Genomic DNA, 18,698 nt, shown 5'->3' with positions numbered 1-18,698 from the left:
TTTTTACGAATTATTTAATGAAAATGTTGGCATTAGTAATTGGTACTTTTCTTTAGTTTTAGAAAATTAAATGTCAACATATTTGATTCTATAGTGAACATAATAGGGTTATACTTGTATGAGGATAGGTTTCCAGTTGCTTTGTCAGTCATTTAAACAATATATTTTTTCAAACATGGACTAATAGTGTTGGGTGGTGAACATACTATAGTGTTTAATAATGATATCAATTACAGTATACAGTGCATTCGGAAAGTATTCAGACCCCTTGACCTTCTCCACATTTATTACGTTATAGCCTTATTCTAAAATGCATTAAATAACAATTCATTCCTCATCAATCTACACACAATACCTCATAATAACATAGCGAAAACAGGTTTTTAGAAATGTTTGCAAATTTATATAAAAAAAACTGAAATACCTTATTTACATAAATATTCAGACCCTTTGCTATGAGACTCAAAAATGTAGCTGAGGTGCATCCCGTTTCCAATGATCATCCTTGAGCTGTTTCTACAACCTAGATTGGAGTCCACCTATGGTAAATTCAATTGATTGGACATGATTTGGAAAGGCATACACCTGTCTATATAAGGTCTCACAGTTGACAGTGCATGTCAGAGCAAAAACAAAGCCATGAGGTCGAAGGAATTGTCCATAGAGCTCAGAGACAGGATTGTGTCGAGGCAAAGATCTGGGGAAGGGTACCAACAAATGTCTGCAGCATTGAAGGTCCCCAAGAACACAGTGACCTCCATCATTCTTAAATGGAAGAAGTTTGGAACCACCAAGACTCTTCCTAGTGCTGGCCGCCTGGCCAAACTGAGCAATCGGGGTAAAAGGGCCTTGGTCAGTGAGGTGACCAAGAACCCAATGGTAACTCTGAGAGAGCTCCAGAGTTCCTCTGTCTAGATGGGAGAACCTTCCAGAAGGACAACCATCTCTGCAGCCCTCCACCAATCAGGCCTTTATGGTAGAGTGGCCAGACGGAATCCACTCCTCAGTAAAAGGCATATGACAGCCCTCTTGGAGTTTGCCAAATAGCACCTAAAGAATCTCAGACGATGAGAAACAAGATTCTCTAGACTGATGAAACAAAGATTGAACTCTTTGGCCTTAAAGCCAAGCATTACGTCTGGAGGAAGCCTGGCACCATCCCTACGGTGAAGCATGGTGGTGGCAGCATCCGGCAGGGACTGGGACAATATTCAAGAACGAGGGAAAGATGAACTGAGCAAAGTACAGAGAGATCCTTGATGAAAACCTGCTCCAGAACGCTCAGGACCTCAGACTGGGGCCAAGGATTCACCTTCCAACAGGACAACGATCCTAAGCACACAGCCAAGACAATGCAGGAGTGGCTTCGGGACAAGTCTCTGAATGCCCAGCCAGAGCCCAAACTTGAACCTGATCGAACATCTCTGGAGAGACCTGAAAATAGCTGTGCAGCGACGCTCCTCATCCAACCTGACAGAGCTTAAGAGGATCTGCAGAGAAGAATGGGAGAAACTCCTCAAATACATGTTTGCCAAGCTTGTAGCGTCATACCCAAGAAGACTCGAGGCTGTAATCGCTGCCAAAGGTGCTTCAACAAAGTACTGATTAAAGGGTCTGAATACTTATGTAAATGTGACATTTCCTTTTATTTATTTCATATAAATTTGCTAAATGTCTAAAAACCAGTTTTTGCTATGTCATTATGGGGTACTTTGTGTAGATTGATGAGGAAAAAATGGATTAAATTCATTTTAGAATAAAGCTGTAACGTAACAAAATGTGGAAAAAGGGAAGTGGTCTGAATACTTTCCGAATGCACTGTATCTAGGATGACTGATTTGAATGTGTGATGAAATAACAACTGATGTCCAACATCAAAATGAACCCTTCCTTTACATTTCCTTCTGGGGAAAATATTGTTGTTTTATAGGTTTGTAAAACTGCTGTTTCATAACAAAAAAAGTATGCAACAACTGCACAACAAAACCATAACCATAACTCACAGACACAAAGTGTTTTTCATGTGAAATGAAGATGCAACTTTGAAGAAGTAAATGTTCACTGCTTGTGTTTACTCTCTGAACATCAGGACAGATGCTATGAACAAGTGCCGTCAGTGCACAACTAGACTCACCTAACAATAACCTATTTTTTTTGTTGAAAACATATCTGCATAAAAACACATAGCAGAACTGTTTTCCTTATGATTACTTTCATAGTTTTCTCCATCCAGCAGTGTCATGATGAAGTATGACGTGTAAGCATGGTCCCAGTAGCTTTGTGGAGTGGGACAGAGAGGCTGGTGGTGCAGTGAAGCACAAGCCTTCAGCACACGGACTCCTTTTTCATTTCTGGGAGAGCTGTCACATTGGGGGCCGCCACCGGTCCAAGCAGCCTCTGACTGTGGTTCACCCCAGCATGGGGTACAAAAACTGCTTTGTCTGAAAAGGGTGGCTCCTTATCAGAAGTAAGGTCACCACAGGCATATTTTCATTTTTTTTGTTGCTGTGGAAACAAAGCCACTTTGGCTTCTTAGACAGCGAATAACACTGCACAGCATGGCGCCAAATAGCCTCTGTCTCTTCTATGCATCCCATATAATTCTGCCACTGAACCTGTGACAATACATTTCAGGGGATAACTAACAACTCTGTTTGAGTCTTCGGTGCTACCGAGTGAGCATATTTCGGAAGTCTGAAAGGTTGCCAGTCTGGTTTTGGGAATGGTGGTGTTGTTGCTGCTGTTGTTGTGGTTGCTGCTGCTGCGGTTGTTGTTGAATATAACCCACAGTACCTTGCTGTGGGATATTAGTGGCGTGGAAGAACGCCTGAGTGGGTCCACTGTGTAAGAGTCCTTGGGGCTGCATCTATCAACAGAAAGGGATCAAGGCATAAGTGAGGTGATACTAGTTCTTCTACAGAGTGAGCCAAACCCCCGCCAGCCCAAGGCCTGCGATCACACGACTGCAAGTAGTAGGACTACTACTTTACCTGAAAGAACTGCTGTGGCTGCTGCAGCTGTAGAGAGTGATGGTTGGCCTGCTGCTGTGGGTGGTAGGTGGGCTGGGCCTGGTGCGTGATAAAGCTGTTGTGAGGGATCATGATGGGGGACGTGAATACAGGGGAGGGGACCAGGACAGCGTTGCAGTTCACCTGCTGCATGGGGAACGATGGGGTCATCATCTGCTGCTCCAGGGTGTATCTGGGGAGGGATGAGCGCAATCAACCGGTCAACTACATTTACTGTGTTCATTGTAACAGAATATGTTTATTTTGTCTTTAACGCTTAGATTTCTGTATGGTCTGATTATTTGCAAATACAGTTGAAGTTGGAAGTTGACATACACTTAGGTTGGAGTCATTAAAACTTGTCTTGCAACCACTCCACAAATTTCTTGTTAACAAACTATAGTTTTGGCAAGTTGGCAAATCTACTTTGTGCATGACACAAGTAATTTGTCCAACAATTGTTTACAGTCAGATTATTTCACTTATTACAATTCCAGTGGGTCAGAAGTTTACATACACTAAGTTGACTGTGCCTTTAAACAGCTTGGAAAATCCCAGAAAATTATGTCATGACATTAGAAGTTTCTGATAAGCTAATTGACATCATTTGAGTCAATTGGAGGTGTACCTGTGGATGTATTTCAAGGCCTACCTTCAAACTCAGTCCCTCTTTGCTTGACATCATGGGAAAATCAAAAGAAATCAGCCAAGACCTCAGAAAAAAATGTGTAGACCTCCACAAGTCTGGTTCATCCTTGGGAGCAATTTCCAAACACCTGAAGGTACCACGTTCATCTGTACAAACAATAGTACGCAAGTGTAAACACCATGGTACCACGCAACCATCATACCGCTCAGGAAGGAGACGAATTCTGCTTCTTAAGAGATGAACGTACTTTGGTGCGAAAAGTACAAATTAATCCTAGAACAACAGCAAAGGACCTTGTGAAGATGCTGGAGGAAACAGGTACAAAAATATCTATATCCACAGTAAAACGAGTCCTATATCAACATAACCTGAAAGGCCACTCAGTAAGGAAGAAGCCACTGCTCCAAAAAAGCCAGACTATGGTTTGCAACTGCACATGGGGACAAAGATCATACTTTTTGGAGAAATGTCCTCTGGTCTGATGAAACAAATATAGAACTGTTTGGCCATAATGACCATCATTATGTTTGGAGGAAAAAGGTGGAAGCTTGCAAGCCGAAGAACACCATCCCAACCATGAAGCACGGGGGTGGCAGCATCATGTTGTGGGGGTGCTTTGCTGCAGGAGGGACTGGTGCACTTCACAAAATAGATGGCATCATGAGGAAGTAAAATTATGTGGATATATTGAAGCAACATCTCAAGACATCAGTCAGAAAGTTAAAGCTTGATCGCAAATGGGTCTTCCAATTGAACAATGACCCCAAGCATACTTCCAAAGTTGTGGCAAAATGGCTTAAGGACAACAAAGTCAAGGTATTGGAGTGACCATCACAAAGCCCTGACCGCAATCCTATAAAAAATGTGTGGGCAGAACTCAAAAACCATGTGCGAGCAAGGAGGACTACAAACATGACTCAGTTACACCAGCTCTGTCAGGAGTAATGGGCCAAAATTCACCCAACTTATTGTGGGAAGCTTGTGGAAGGCTACCTGAAACGTTTGACCCAAGTTAAACAATTTAAGGCAATGCTACCAAATACTAATTGAGTGTATGTAAATTTCTGACCCACTGGGAATGTGATGAAAGAAATAAAAGCTGAAATAAATCATTCTCTCTACTATTGTTCTGACATTTCACATTCTTAAAATAAAGTTGTGATCCTAACTGACATAAAACAAGGAATTTTTACTTGGATTAAATGTCAGGAATTGTGAAAAACTGAGTTTAAATGTATTTGGCTAAGGTGTATGTAATCTTCCGACTTCAACTGTAAGTTTATATCATGTGTTTTAAGTACAATCAGGTCATATCAAGGATAAATGTTCTCATATTTCACTGCATGTACTACATATGGGTCAAATAACAGACCATGTAAAGAAAGTCAACATAATGATTATATACACACTCAATCACACACTTACTTGGTTTGCTGGATGGCTGTGTTGCACTGGGAAGTCTGGGAGCTCATACTGCTATCAGGTAAGAGGGTATGCATTGGCTGGTTGAGCAGCATGCTGCCAGAAAGAACGGTCTATGTCAGTGTCAAATCTGGAACTCCAACCTTTCTAAAAATGACCCCTGGGCCATGAGGGCTGAGATTGCACAAGCTGGTATTTTCCACCCTTGACATACTTATCCATCTCAAAAATACAGTGTGAGTCCAATAGACAAGACAAAAGGTTTTGTGACTCAAGGAGACTATTCCCTCTCCAATATCCCCCTAACCTTTTTCTTCTAATCATTTGATTTCAACCTGAAGAACTCAAATCTACTTTTATTTTCATTTTTGATTAAGTTAACAGAAGGACAAGACTTTCATATCAAGGTAAGCTGGTGTTAAGCAGGTGCTCTTTCATTCAGAATTCATACAATGTAGTCATGATTAACTTCAAATCATAAAGCTTTGTTTTGATAATATACAGCTTGCCATGTCAATGTTTCCCAAAATGTATTCCGTTACAAGTTGCTTCAATTCAGACCAAACTAAAAGCTGAGTTACACTGACCATGAAGAACAGACTCAACACGTTCTTGAAAGGAAATTGTGCAACAAGAAATCAGAGTGTTTTACTGTCTGTAGGGCTCACCGTAACTGTCCCTCTTGACTGAACTCGGTGTCTGAGTGTCTTTGGTTTGCGTCCTGCAGTGGCTGTGTGTTCATCTGCTGAGAGAACATCATGGGGTTGCTGTAAAAGGGCATGGTCAGGCTGGTGTGGGTGTGCACCGGGAGACTGACTGCCTGCATCTGCCCGCCTGCATTCCTTATCAATCTCTGCTGCACCTAAACAACAACAGGGACATTAACACCAGGTTGACTACAGTCATGAACAAAACACATCCTTGTATATTTGAAATCAAATCAAACTTTATTTGTCACATGCGCCAAATACAACCAGTGTAGACCTTACCATGAAATGCTTACTAACAAGCCCTTAACCAACAGTGCAGTTCAAGAAGAGTTTAAAAAATATATACCAAATAAACTAGAGTAAGGAATATTAAAAGTAACACAAAAAAATAACAATAGGCTATATACAGGTGCCGAGTCAATGAGTAGCAGCAGTGTACAAAACAAATGGGGAGGGGGGTTGTCAATGCAAATAGTCCGGTGGCCATTTGATTAATTGTTCAGCAGTCTTATGACTTGGGGATAGAAGCTGTTGAGGAGCCTTTTGGTCCTAGACTTGGTGCTCCGGTACCGCTTGCCGTGCGGTAGCAGAGAAAACAGTCTATGACTTGGGTGACTGAAGTCTCTGACAATTTTTTGGACTTTCCTCTGACACTGCCTATTACATACAGTTGAAGTCGGAAGTTTACATACACCTTAGTCAAATACATTTAAAATCATTTTTTCACAATTCCTGACATTTACTCCTAGTAAAAATTCCCTGTCTTAGTTAGGTCAGTTAGGATCACCACTTTATTTTAAGAATGTGAAATGTCAGAATAATAGTAGAGAGAATGATTTATTTCAGTTTTTATTTATTTTATCACATTCCCAGTGGGTCAGAAGTTTACATACACTCAATTAGTATTTGGTAGCATTGCCTTTAAATTGTTTGGATTGGGTCAAAGGTTTCAGGTAGCCTTCCACAAGCTTCCCACAATAAGTTGGGTGAATATTGGCCCATTCCTCCTGACAGAGCTGGTGTAACTGAGTCAGGTTTGTAGTCCTCCTTGCTCGCACACGCTTTTTCAGTTCTGCCCACAATTTGTCTACAGGATTGAGGTCAGGGCTTTGTGATGGCTACTCCAATACCTTGACTTTGTTGTCCTTAAGCCATTTTGCCACAAATTTGGAAGTGTGCTTGGGGTCATTGTCCATTTGGAAGACCCATTAATTAGCTTTAACTTCCTGACTGATGTCTTGAGATGTTGCTTCAATTTATCCACATAAGTTTACTTCCTCATGATGCCACCTATTTTGTGAAGTCCACCAGTCCCTAAGGCAGCAAAGCACCCCCACAACATGATGCTGCCACCCCCGTGCTTCACGGTTGGGATGGTGTTCTCGGCTTGCAAGCCTCCCCCTTTTTCCTCCAAACATAACGATGGTCATTATGGCCAAACAGTTCTATATTTGTTTCATCAGACCAGAAGACATTTCTCCAAAAAGTACAATCTTTGTCCCCATGCGCAGTTGCAAACTGTAGTCTGGCTTTTATATGGCGGTTTTGGAGCAGTGGCTTCTTCCTTGCTGAGCGGCCTTTCAGTTTATGTCGATATAGGACTCGTTTTACTGTGGATATAGATACTTTTGTACCTGTTTCCTCCAGCATCTTCACAAGGTCCTTTGCTGTTGTTCTGGGATTGATTTGCACTTTTAGCACCAAAGTACGTTCATCTCTAGGAGACAGAACGCATCTCCTTCCTGAGCGGTATGACGGCTGGGTATGACGGCTGCGTGATCCCATGGTGTTTACACTTGTTTACTATTGTTTGTATAGATTAATGTGGCACCTTCAGGCGTTTGGAAATTGCTCACAAGGATGAACCAGACTTGTAGAGGTCTACAATTATTTTTTTGAGGTCTTGGCTGATTTCTTTTGATTCTTTTGATGTCAAGCAAAGAGGCACTGAGTTTGAAGGTAGGCCTTGAAATACATCCACAGGTACACCTCCAATTGACTCAAATGATGTCAATTAGCCTATTTTTTAAACTTTACCCTTATTTAACTAGGAAAGTCAGATAAGAACAAATTCTTACTTTCAATGACGGCCTAGGAACAGTGGGTTAACTGCCTTGTTCAGGGACAGAACAACAGATTTTTACCTTGTCAAGGATTCGATCTTGCAACCGTTCGGTTACTAGTCCAACACTCTAAACACTAAGCTACCTGCCGCCCCAATCAGAAGCTTCTAAAGCCATGACATCATTTTCTGGAATTTTCCAAGCTGTTTAAAGGCACAGTCAACTTAGTGTATGTTAACTTCTGACCCACTGGAATTGTGATACAGTGAATTATTTGGGAAATAATCTGTCTGTGAACAATTGTTGGAAAAATTACTTGTGTCATGAACAAAGTAGATGTCCTAACCGACTTGCCAAAACTATAGTTTGTTAACAAGAAGTTTGTGGAGTGGTTGAAAAACAAGTTTTAATGACTCTAACCTAAGTGTATGTAAACTTTCGACTTCAACTCTAGGTCCTGGATGACAGGAAGCTTGGCCCCAGTGATATACTGGGCTGCACGCACTACCCTCTGTAGCGCCTTACAGTCAGATGCTGAGCAGTTGCCATACCAGGCGGTGATGCAACCGGTCAGGATGCTCTCGATGGTGAAGCTGTAGAACTTTTTGAGGATCTGGGGACCCATGCCAAATCTTTTCTGAGGGGATCTGAGGACCCATGCCAAAGCTTTTCAGTCTCCTGAGGGGGAAAAGGTGTTGTCGTGCCCTCTTCATGACTGAATTTGTGTGTTTGGAACATGATAGTTTGTTGGTGATGTGGACACCAAGGAACTTGAAACTCTCGACCCGCTCCACTACAGCCCCATCGATGTTAATGGGGGCCTGTTTGGCCCGCCTTTTCCTGTAGTCCACGATCAGCTCCTTTGTCTTGCTCACATTGAGGGAGAGGTTGTTGTCCGGGCACCACACTGCCAGTTCACTGACCTCCTCCCTATAGGCGGTCTCATCGTTGTCGGTGATCAGGCCTACCACTGTTGTGTCATCAGCAAACTTAATGATGGTGTTGGAGTCATGTTTGGCCACACAGTCATGGGTGAACGGGGAGTACAGGAGGGGACTAAGTACACACCCCTGAGGGGCCCCAGTGTTGAGGATCAGTAATAATTCGTGCAGGTTACCTTCACTTCCTTGGGCGCAGGGACTATGGTGAATATTTCCCTGCTAACTCTATACAAAGTAAAAGTCTAAAGCTATTGGGATAAGAGTATAGATGGAGAGCTGGGGTACCTGAGGGGAGGGTGTGCTGTGCTCTCTGAGGAGAGAGTGAGGGGACGAGTCGTGGGCTCCATGGAGAGGCTGTTTGGAGTGGGCCGAGGCCTGCCTGATCACCCTAGACTGGGGCTGATGCTGCTGGACCGGCCTCCCTGGACCCTGCTGCTGAGGCTGCTGCTGTTGGACCTGGCCAAAGTCACCGTGGATGGGTTGCTGTAACAACATCTACACACACACACAAACACAGGAGGGCTTAGCTACTGTATCCACTCTATGACAATTGGCTTAGGTTAGCATTTCCCAATCTCGGTCCTCAGGACCCCAAGGGTAGCACGACACAGCTGATGCAAAGCTAGATGATTAATGTATTATTTTAATCAGCTGTGTAGTGTTATGGCAAAAAACAAAACAGAGGACCAAGTTTGGGGAAACCCTGGCTTAGGTTAAGGGACTGCTTTAGGCCGGGAGTCTGACTAGCGGTAAGCAGGGTTACCTGGAGGTTAGCTAGCTGAAGCTTCTCCTTGATGTCATGCAGCTCCTGCTGCTGAGTCTTGATGTCCATCTGCAGGATGCGTGTCCTCTCCTCCAGCTGCTCCTTGAGCTGGTTCATCACACCTAGCTGAGGCTCTTGGGGCTGCTGTTGGTACATGGACTGCTGCTGCTGTTGTTGTTGTTGTTGTTGCTGCGATGGAAATAATAGGATACACAGCCATCATGATAACGGCGGTTCACAACAAAGTACCATGCATGGGCGATGCTCTGGCACAAGCCTTCACAGCTGCCTACACACATTTTCAGAGCCAAGGAGGACTCTGCTGTAGTTCAGAAATACAGCACTCAAGCACTTGAGGTCCACAGAAATCATCCTCACAATCATTATCGCTTGATTAGCACTCTTCAGCTCTTCTTGTTTCCAGCTCTTCTTCTTGTTTTCATGCAGATGTAGGAGATGCTTTTACTGGGCCTCATTTAACATGAGTTGAAGTGATCATCTTGAGACAATTTATACATACTTGAGAATAGTAGTTTTACATCTGGAATTTAATTGTCATCTACATTTACAGCTATAATATGATCATCCCCAATTACGTTGCTGTGGTCTAAAATCAAGTGGGAGTGGAGGCATTTCACACAAACAAACGAGGATGTCAGCCAACAGACAAGAGCAAGCTGTCATAATACTGGGAGACTACTAGACAAACAGTAAGCAGGCAGGCGACAGACAGACAGGAGAGATTAGACTAAACACCAACCATTACGGAGTGCTGGCTGCAGGTAGGAGAAGGGGGTAGGCTCAGTTGGGGAAGGAGGTCAAAGGAGTTTTGCCTCTGTACCAAAGTCTATAAGGTGAAGGACAACAAAAACAGACGGGGAGTTGAGCAGGATTCCAGGCTGATGTTTTTCTACAAGTATTGGTTTTTCCACTGGCTAGTTCTTAATGAGGTGAACTGACCTTTGCACTACTGGGTATGAGTCTGGCCAAATTCTTCTCTGTCCCCGCGACTGATGCAGACTGTCGTGATGGTGTGCAAGCGTCTGTGAACCGCAAGGACGTGTTGGCTGGTGGGGAAAATGATTCAATATGTAGAAGGTTACGCATACTTCATAATTAACCATTTAAATCCAAAATTGTATACAGTAAGTGAGTGTATGGTGGTGCAGAGTTTGGATTAGGGTGAAAGTGGTGTTGTATAGTACAGGGTTCAAGTCTAAATGGACTAATTCAGTATGGGGGTATTTGGGTTAGCTGGACAAAGAGAGCAACAGAGGGACTCACATGCCGAGTCGGACAGGGCTGTGTGGGAGGATTTCCGGGAGCTGTGGGAGGACACTGAGCATGCCCCGCTCATCCTGTCCTGTCCGGGAGGGTCCAGATTGGGACAGATGTCCAGGTACACCTCCTGAGCCTGGAACACACAGGATAGACAGAGGAGTATCAAGTACTGACAGCGCCAATAAGATCTGGGACATATTAGCTTTTACCCACTCAGAATACACACAACAATGCCTGACACTTGAAAGCTCTGTATTTGCATGGCATTTCACCATCCCACTTAGCTCTGAACACTGACACAGGATAGGGAAGTAGAGCACTACTGTACATGATTGTAATGTACATGATTGAACGTGGTAAAATGGCTGTTTATTGGGAAACTTGAATACTGGAAGTTATTGTAACATTCTTTATGATTCATTATTTATATTTGATCCTAGTTACTCTTCTTCATACCTTTATGGAGGACGAAGTGGCCATCTCAGGTGACGTCTCCTCCAAGCCAAACTCTCTCCTCCTCTCCGCTCTCACCTCCGCGTAACTTCAAGTCCGTGACAGAGTGCGATAGAAAGACAGATCAAATGTCAAATGATTTGCCCATAAGCCTAGCTTTTCCATCAACAATCAATCAAATTTGTTTTATAAAGCACTTTTTACATCTACCCAGTCTAAAGCTCCAAAGAGCAAGCAATGCAGATGCAGAAGCACAGTGGCAAGGAAAAACTCTCCAGAAAGGTTGGAACCTAGGAAGTAACCTAGAGAGGAACCAGGCTCTGAGGGGTGGCCAGTCCTCTTCTGGCTGTGCTGGGTGGAGATTATAAGAGTACATGGCCATTAAGGCCAGATCTTTCTTCAAGACGTTCAGATATTCATCCTCAATTTACAATATCTAATGACAGACAGCTGCCTGAGGGTTCTGACCCTCAGGCAGCATCAGAGTATATTTGACCAAACATGACAGAGAGAGACAGAGGAATTAGGTTTACCTGACGACTGTGTGAGTGCACACTATGAACTCTGGCTTGGAGTTCCACTGGTGGTATGTAATGTAGTAGTGTGTCTGGAGCCAGATCCACTGCTGACCCTTGGTCAGAAACCGATAGTAGCAGGATTTACCCTTCCCAAACTGCATTACTGTGAAGACAACACAACACAGGGACATTTTCAACAGAGCAGTCAGGCATACACAAATCACTACACTGCCCTTGTTCCCAAAATCCTAAAACATCAGGAGTAGCAAGCTCTAAGCCGTCTCAGAAGTCTCAGAAGGCTTTTTATGCACATTGGTGAAGTGGAAATAGAAATGTAACTACAGTGGGATGACCTCTTTCTTTGAAATGGCTGCCTGGATCCTGTGGTAGTGAGGGAGAGCGGGAGAGAGGGAGAGAGGGATGAAAGAGGTAGTGGAGAGAGTTGCTTACATTGCTTATGACACCGCGCTATAAGCTCCAAGTCATCCACATGATAGTAATCATAGCCAGAAGTCCCAAGAACCTCAAAGGGCAAGTAGCCAATGATTGGTGAAGCTCTGGAAAGAGAGAATAACCAAGATATTAGGCAGCTATGTTTTATAACAACAACAGACTGGTTAAACTGTGACATTATTTATTTTGTCAGAATGTACTATTTTGCAGCCTTGAGAGAATAACTTGATTGATAATGCCATAATTACCTTGACAAGTACATTGAAAAATGCATAAACATTATGATTAATAAACCTAAGTTTGTACTGCCTCAAGCACACAGGGCAATATAACTTCATATGATCCATACAGTTATGACACATTGACAGAATATCACCACTCTAAATAGGCTAGGGCTGAGCGAGTGCGATGTTGCGAATGCCTAAAAAATGCGTAAACATGGCAATGTCGTATAATCACAGCTATGATTATGACGTGATTTCATTCATGCATTTCATGCATTTCATTCATCAATGCTCAGTTAAATCCACTTAGCCTAGGCCCCCATAAGCCAAATTCAGAATGGCATGCAGGTCACATTATAGAGGGAGCCATTCTTGAGACCCAGCGCAGAGCACAGCAGTTTGGCAAGGAGCTGTGAATGTCCAATTATAGCTCAGCAGAGCACTGGACGTACAATTTCCTCCCTTGGTTTTACCTTCTTTACAGTTATCTAATAATCCTGGGGAGGTTGCCATCCTCCCTGGTCTGAATTCACAAGGGTCTTTGATTAGCAGGTACTAAGGGATTTGATTTGATACTGCACTGGTGGTGTCATGAATGATAGAATGTTGCAGTCTGGGCTGTTTCTCATTGGTCCTTTATTAGCTGTGACATTGCAGACTAATCTTGTGTCTCACTCTCACTATCCAGGGCAGGGCAGCAGGTCTAAATGCCTTACTTAGTGAGGACGCCAGGCCACACAGTGGAAACTAGCACAATCAGTCAGTCACGCCACTAGCACCAGCAGTCTGCTGAACACTGAGCCTGTTCACCCAAAGCCAATCAGATGGAACATAACCAAGGGACACAGCGGGGCAGTATGACACGCCAGTAGACAGAGTTTACAAACAACAATGTCATGTTAATGCCAAGATAGGGACAGGAGAGAACAGCAGTTGTCCTCTTAAATATATATGTTACTGTAGCGCCAAAGATGTGCAGCCCAGAGGATGTCAGTTGATGGGCACCGATGACAGTGTGGCTTTCCATCAGGATATGAAGCTACTCAATTAAAGACTGATAACAGATGTACAAAATGTACAGTTTTCTTTGCTCCTCTTACCTGTGATCTAAGAACAGGAACTTCCATTCAAGGCTGTGTCTGGATGTGAATTCATCACAGGGATCTTCCACATTACACAAATCCTGGTCAAAGTAACAAAAATACAATTTCAGGCACTAGAGAACCAATCCTTAAATCCCCCCCAAAAAACTATTGGTGACCATGTAATTATAAGGTTCTATCTACAAAAAGTCTAGATCTGAGTTATAAGTTTTCACGTCATATCTCAGAACTGCTTTGTAGTGAATTCCTCGTTCATAACTAATCAAGTCCCTCACCATAGAGGTACTTAAAGTGCAGAGTATCAAAATCCTGAGACTTGTGTAAATTTGTTTTTTTTTAGGAGGGTGTTGTAATTGTAACCTTGTAAGTCTCAAAAGTGGATCCGTGTTGTGTAAAAAGGTTCTTTCTGGCACTTAATGATACGATTATTTCAACGTTAATAGAAAAGTAAAGCCATTTAATGATTAAATGAAGAGAATAACCTTCCTTCCTTCAAACCACATGATGTAATACATCATTTCATATTCAACATCAATTCAACATTAATTCAAAATCACCAAACACTTGTCCTTGCATCAAAGCTAAGAACAGCTTCTATCTCAAGGCCATCAGATTGTTAAATAGCCATCACTAGCCGGCTACCACACAGTTACTCAACCCTGCACCTTAGAGGCTGCTGCCCTATGTAAATAGACATGGAATCACTGGCCAATTTAATACATACTACATACTGCTTTACTCATTTCATATGTATATACTGTAATGCCACTCCGACATTGCTCATCCTAATATTTATATATTTCTTAATTCCATTCTTTCTATTTTACTTTTAGATTTGTGTGTATTGTTGTGAATTTTTAGATATTACTGTACTGTTGGAGCTAGGAACACAAGCATTTCGCTACACCTGCTATAAAATCTTCTAAATATGTGTATGTGACCAATAACATCTTCTAAATATGTGTATGTATGTCACGTTCTGACCTCTATTTCTGTTGTTTTGTATTTATTTAGTATGGTCAGGGCGTGAGTTGGGTGGGCAGTCTATGTTTGTTTTTCTATGTTTTGGGGCATTTCTATGTTTTCGGCCTAGTATGGTTCTCAATCAGAGGCAGGTGTCATTAGTTGTCTCTGATTGAGAATCATACTTAGGTAGCCTGGGTTTCACTGTGTGTTTGTGGGTGATTGTTCCTGTCTCTGTGTTTGTTGTCACAGGATAGGCTGTATAGGTTTTCACGTTCCGTTTGTTGTTTTGTAGATTTAAGTTATTTCATGTATCGTTCAGGTTTCCATTAAAGAACATGAGTAACCACCACGCTGCTTTTTGGTCCGCTTCTCCTCCTACAGACGAACGTCGTTACAATGTAACCAATAACATCTTCTAAATATGTGTATGTGACCAATAACATCTTCTAAATATGTGTATGTAACCAATAACATCTTCTAAATATGTGTATGTGACCAATAACATCTTCTAAATGTGTGTATGTAACCAATAACATCTTCTAAATATGTGTATGTGACCAATAACATCTTCTAAATATGTGTATGTGACCAATAACATCTTCTAAATATGTGTATGTGACCAATAACATCTTCTAAATATGTGTATGTGACCAATAGCATCTTCTAAATATGTGTATGTAACCAATAACATCTTCTAAATATGTGTATGTGACCAATAACATCTTCTAAATATGTGTATGTGACCAATAGCATCTTCTAAATATGTGTATGTAACCAATAACATCTTCTAAATATGTGTATGTGACCAATAACATCTTCTAAATATGTGTATGTGACCAATAGCATCTTCTAAATATGTGTATGTAACCAATAGCATCTTCTAAATATGTGTATGTGACCAATAAAATGTAATTTGATTTTGATTTTGACAATAGTTCAATGAAATGACAACTACCCTACAGTGATTTCAAAAAGTATTCACACCCCTTGACTTTTCCCACATTTTATTGTTACAAAGTGGGATTAAAATTGATTTAATTTACATTTTCTGTCAACCATTTACACAAAATACTCTGTAATGTCAAAGTTAGAAAAAATATATAATAATAATAATAAAGAAAAACACTAATATATCTGGATTAGAAAAGTATTCAACCCCCTGAGTCTATACATGTTAACACCTTAGGCAGTGATTACAGCTGTGAGTCTTTCTGAGTGAGTCTCTGAGCTTTGCACACCTGGATTGCACAAAATTTGCTCTGTCAAATAATGTTGATCATTGCTAGACAGCCATTTTCAAGTCTTGCCATAGATTTTCAAGTCAATTTAATATTTTTTTAAATGTAACTAGACCAGTCAGGAACATTCAATGTTGTCTTAGTAAGCAACTCCAGTGGATTTGCCCCAAAGATAATGTTTTGTATTCAGGACAAAAAGTTATTTATTTTGCCACATTTTTTTGCAGTATTACTTTAGTGAGTTATTGCAAACAGGGTGCATGTTTTGGAATATATTTTTTCTGTACAGGATTCCTTCTTTTCACTCTGTCATTTATGTTAGTATTGTGGAGTAACTACAATGTTGCTGATCCATCCTCAGTTATCTCCTACAGTATCACAGCCATTAAACTCTGTTCTTGTATGTCTTCCATTCAGCCACCCCCTGAGGAGGGTCAAACTGTCAATCAACACAGCTCAGGTGGTGAATAAGCAAGCATCAAATTATAAGAAGAGAGTATTGCCATAATAGTTAAATATGCAGCTCAAAACAATGTTGGTGGTCAAAAATATGAACTGTTTACTTTACAAGCTCATCAGCAGAGGGGCAACCATTTTTGTATCTAACAATTGCTTGAAATTGATCATTTGCTTATGAAACTTGCATTTGGAATTTGTTTAAAATGAATTATTACCATAGGCACTGCTCTTCACTTGCACTCTCCAAACTCCAGCCAGTGGAAAGTGATTATTTTCTCTTGTTGAAATGTTTTCTCTTGCTTTCATATGTTTAAATTCATAGGCCCTATGTGGTATATCTATATTAAAATAATTGCTAGCGTTTCATCATTCCATCCCCATACCGTTTTTTGCAACACGTAGATATTTCTGTTACATGTTTGACAGGCCTACGATACATTTGCATTTAGCCAAACATTAATTATTTTATTTTATTTTTATTTCACCTTTATTTAACCAGGTAAGCTAGTTGAGAACAAGTTCTCATTTGTAACTGCGACCTGGCCAAGATAAAGCATAGCAGTTCGACACATTCAACAACACAGAGTTACACATGGAATAAACAAAACATACAGTCAATAATACAGTAGAAAAAAAAGAAAAAAAAGTATATTTACAGTGAGTGCAAATAAGGTCAAATAAGTGAGTTAAGGCAATAAATAGGCCATGGTGGCGAAGTAATTACAATATGGCAATTAAACACTGGAATGGTAGAAGTGCAAAAGATGGATATGCAAGTAGAGATATTGTGGTGCAAAAGGAGCTAAATAAATAAATACAGTATGGCAATGAGGTAGATAGATGGGCTGTATACAGATGGGCTATGAGCAGGTGCAGTGATCTGTGAGCTGCTCTGACAGCTGGTTCTTAAAGCTAGAGAGGGAGATGGGAATCTCCAGCTTCCGTGATTTTTTGCAGTTCATTCCAGTCAGTGGCAGCAGAGAACTGGAAGGAAAGGCGACCAAAGGAGGAATTGGCTTTGGGGGTGACCAGTGAGATATACCTGCTGGAGCGTGTGCTACGAGTGGCATGAGTTGGCATGATTTCTATTGTGCCCATGAACATTCGCAAGACTCATGAGGTAGAAGTACTGTTTATTTAATTAAATGTATGGTTTCCTTTGTTCATATTGCTTGAGTTATGTCTGGGTTCTGTGTGTCTGTCATTCTGGTCATTCTGGTTGTGCGTAATATCTGCACAAGCGCCTCAGTGTGCATAGAAATAGGCTACGTGGTCTGCTCTCCACGCTCTGGAGTCAGAACGTTGAACAAGATAAAATGACTGTTCCATGTATGCACAGTGTTGAAATATCATTAATAATCATTAAGTCGGATTAATACGAATGTAACAATGGATGTGGAATTTTCCTTTTAAATTGTAGAACCAGTTTTATTGGTTTTAATTGCCAATTGGATAATTGTATGGTCCTGGGGGCCAAGTGCTTATTATGTAGGCCTACCTGTTTGAGCTCCTGTTAGACAGATTTACTTTCTCAAAAGGAGGCTGTATAGTCTTGCCCTCTATCTGTGTCAGTTCAGATAGGACAGGTTAAGCCTGATACAGAGGCTATTTTGTATGATCTGGCGCTTTCACCATTGGATTACCAAGACCTGTAAATAAAATGTACACTCTGAGCACGTCAACCTGCCTTGTTTTCTGCTGATGTCATGCCCTTACGACTGCTACATGTCCCTATTTTACACTTACAAATGCTAATCAAAATAATGAAAAGTGCTGTCTGGTGGCCTCAATAAATAGACAGAGATTTGTAGTTGAACAAGTCGTTGCATGTATAGATTTTTTTGTTACTTGACTTGAGACTTTGCTTGAAAACTTGTGACTCGACTTGACTTGCTCTTAGAATGCACGACTTGGACTTGACGCGAGTCTTGACCCGTTCTACTTGGGACTCGACTTGAGACTCAGACCTTGTGACTTGAGACTTGCTTGTGACTCGAATAATAGTGACTTGGTCACACCTCTGATAAGCCGTAATGGGCAGTCATTACCATCATGGGACTTATATGAATTGTTTTACTCAGTGTTGTTGCAGCATTCAACCCACGTAAAGCATAGTTCATTTAATGTCTAAAACAATTATCGAAACCGAAAACCTTTTTTAATAATCGAACTGACCTCAAAAAGCATTAATCTCTCAGCACTAATCTACTAAATGTATAGTTCTGAGGTATGGAGTATTATTCAAGTCCCAGATCTCAGAAGTGTTTTGTGATGTCTTCCTCTTTCATGACTCAATGCATCCCCTTACACGCAAATATGTTTGATTGGAAACTCAGTAATGTGTGATTGGATTGAGATAGAACCTTTTAAGATCAAGTTCAAAGTTGCTGCGCAGATTTAAAAAATTATAAAAATGTCATCGTAAATAGATGTATTTTATTTTATTA

General features: G+C 41.3%; 1 protein-coding gene across 6 annotated transcripts in view; it reads right to left on the bottom strand.

Moving 5' to 3' along the window:
• npas2 (neuronal PAS domain protein 2) overlaps nucleotides 1-18,698 on the bottom strand; it is a 74,348-nt gene continuing 55,650 nt past the window's right edge. For 2 of the 6 annotated variants that reach the window (XM_036937284.2, XM_021623182.3), the window contains exons 10-22: nucleotides 13,586-13,668; nucleotides 12,259-12,365; nucleotides 11,824-11,971; nucleotides 11,294-11,378; nucleotides 10,841-10,970; nucleotides 10,517-10,623; nucleotides 10,317-10,403; nucleotides 9,557-9,745; nucleotides 9,079-9,288; nucleotides 5,748-5,941; nucleotides 5,083-5,175; nucleotides 2,991-3,201; nucleotides 1-2,866 (exon numbers count right to left, since the gene is read on the bottom strand). In XM_036937284.2, the coding sequence (XP_036793179.1) occupies nucleotides 2,669-2,866; nucleotides 2,991-3,201; nucleotides 5,083-5,175; nucleotides 5,748-5,941; nucleotides 9,079-9,288; nucleotides 9,557-9,745; nucleotides 10,317-10,403; nucleotides 10,517-10,623; nucleotides 10,841-10,970; nucleotides 11,294-11,378; nucleotides 11,824-11,971; nucleotides 12,259-12,365; nucleotides 13,586-13,668 (1,842 nt within the window). In that variant the 3' untranslated portion in view covers nucleotides 1-2,668. The remainder of the gene's footprint in view (nucleotides 2,867-2,990; nucleotides 3,202-5,082; nucleotides 5,176-5,747; nucleotides 5,942-9,078; nucleotides 9,289-9,556; nucleotides 9,746-10,316; nucleotides 10,404-10,516; nucleotides 10,624-10,840; nucleotides 10,971-11,293; nucleotides 11,379-11,823; nucleotides 11,972-12,258; nucleotides 12,366-13,585; nucleotides 13,669-18,698) is intronic. The other 4 variants (XM_090192105.1, XM_090192104.1, XM_090192103.1 and 1 more) reach the window with 2 other exon arrangements.

The sequence above is a fragment of the Oncorhynchus mykiss genome, chromosome 12 (assembly GCF_057628025.1).
Source record: "Oncorhynchus mykiss isolate SJ-2025 chromosome 12, ASM5762802v1, whole genome shotgun sequence".
NCBI lineage: Eukaryota > Metazoa > Chordata > Actinopteri > Salmoniformes > Salmonidae > Oncorhynchus > Oncorhynchus mykiss.
This window is presented reverse-complemented; position numbering and strand designations above follow the sequence as displayed.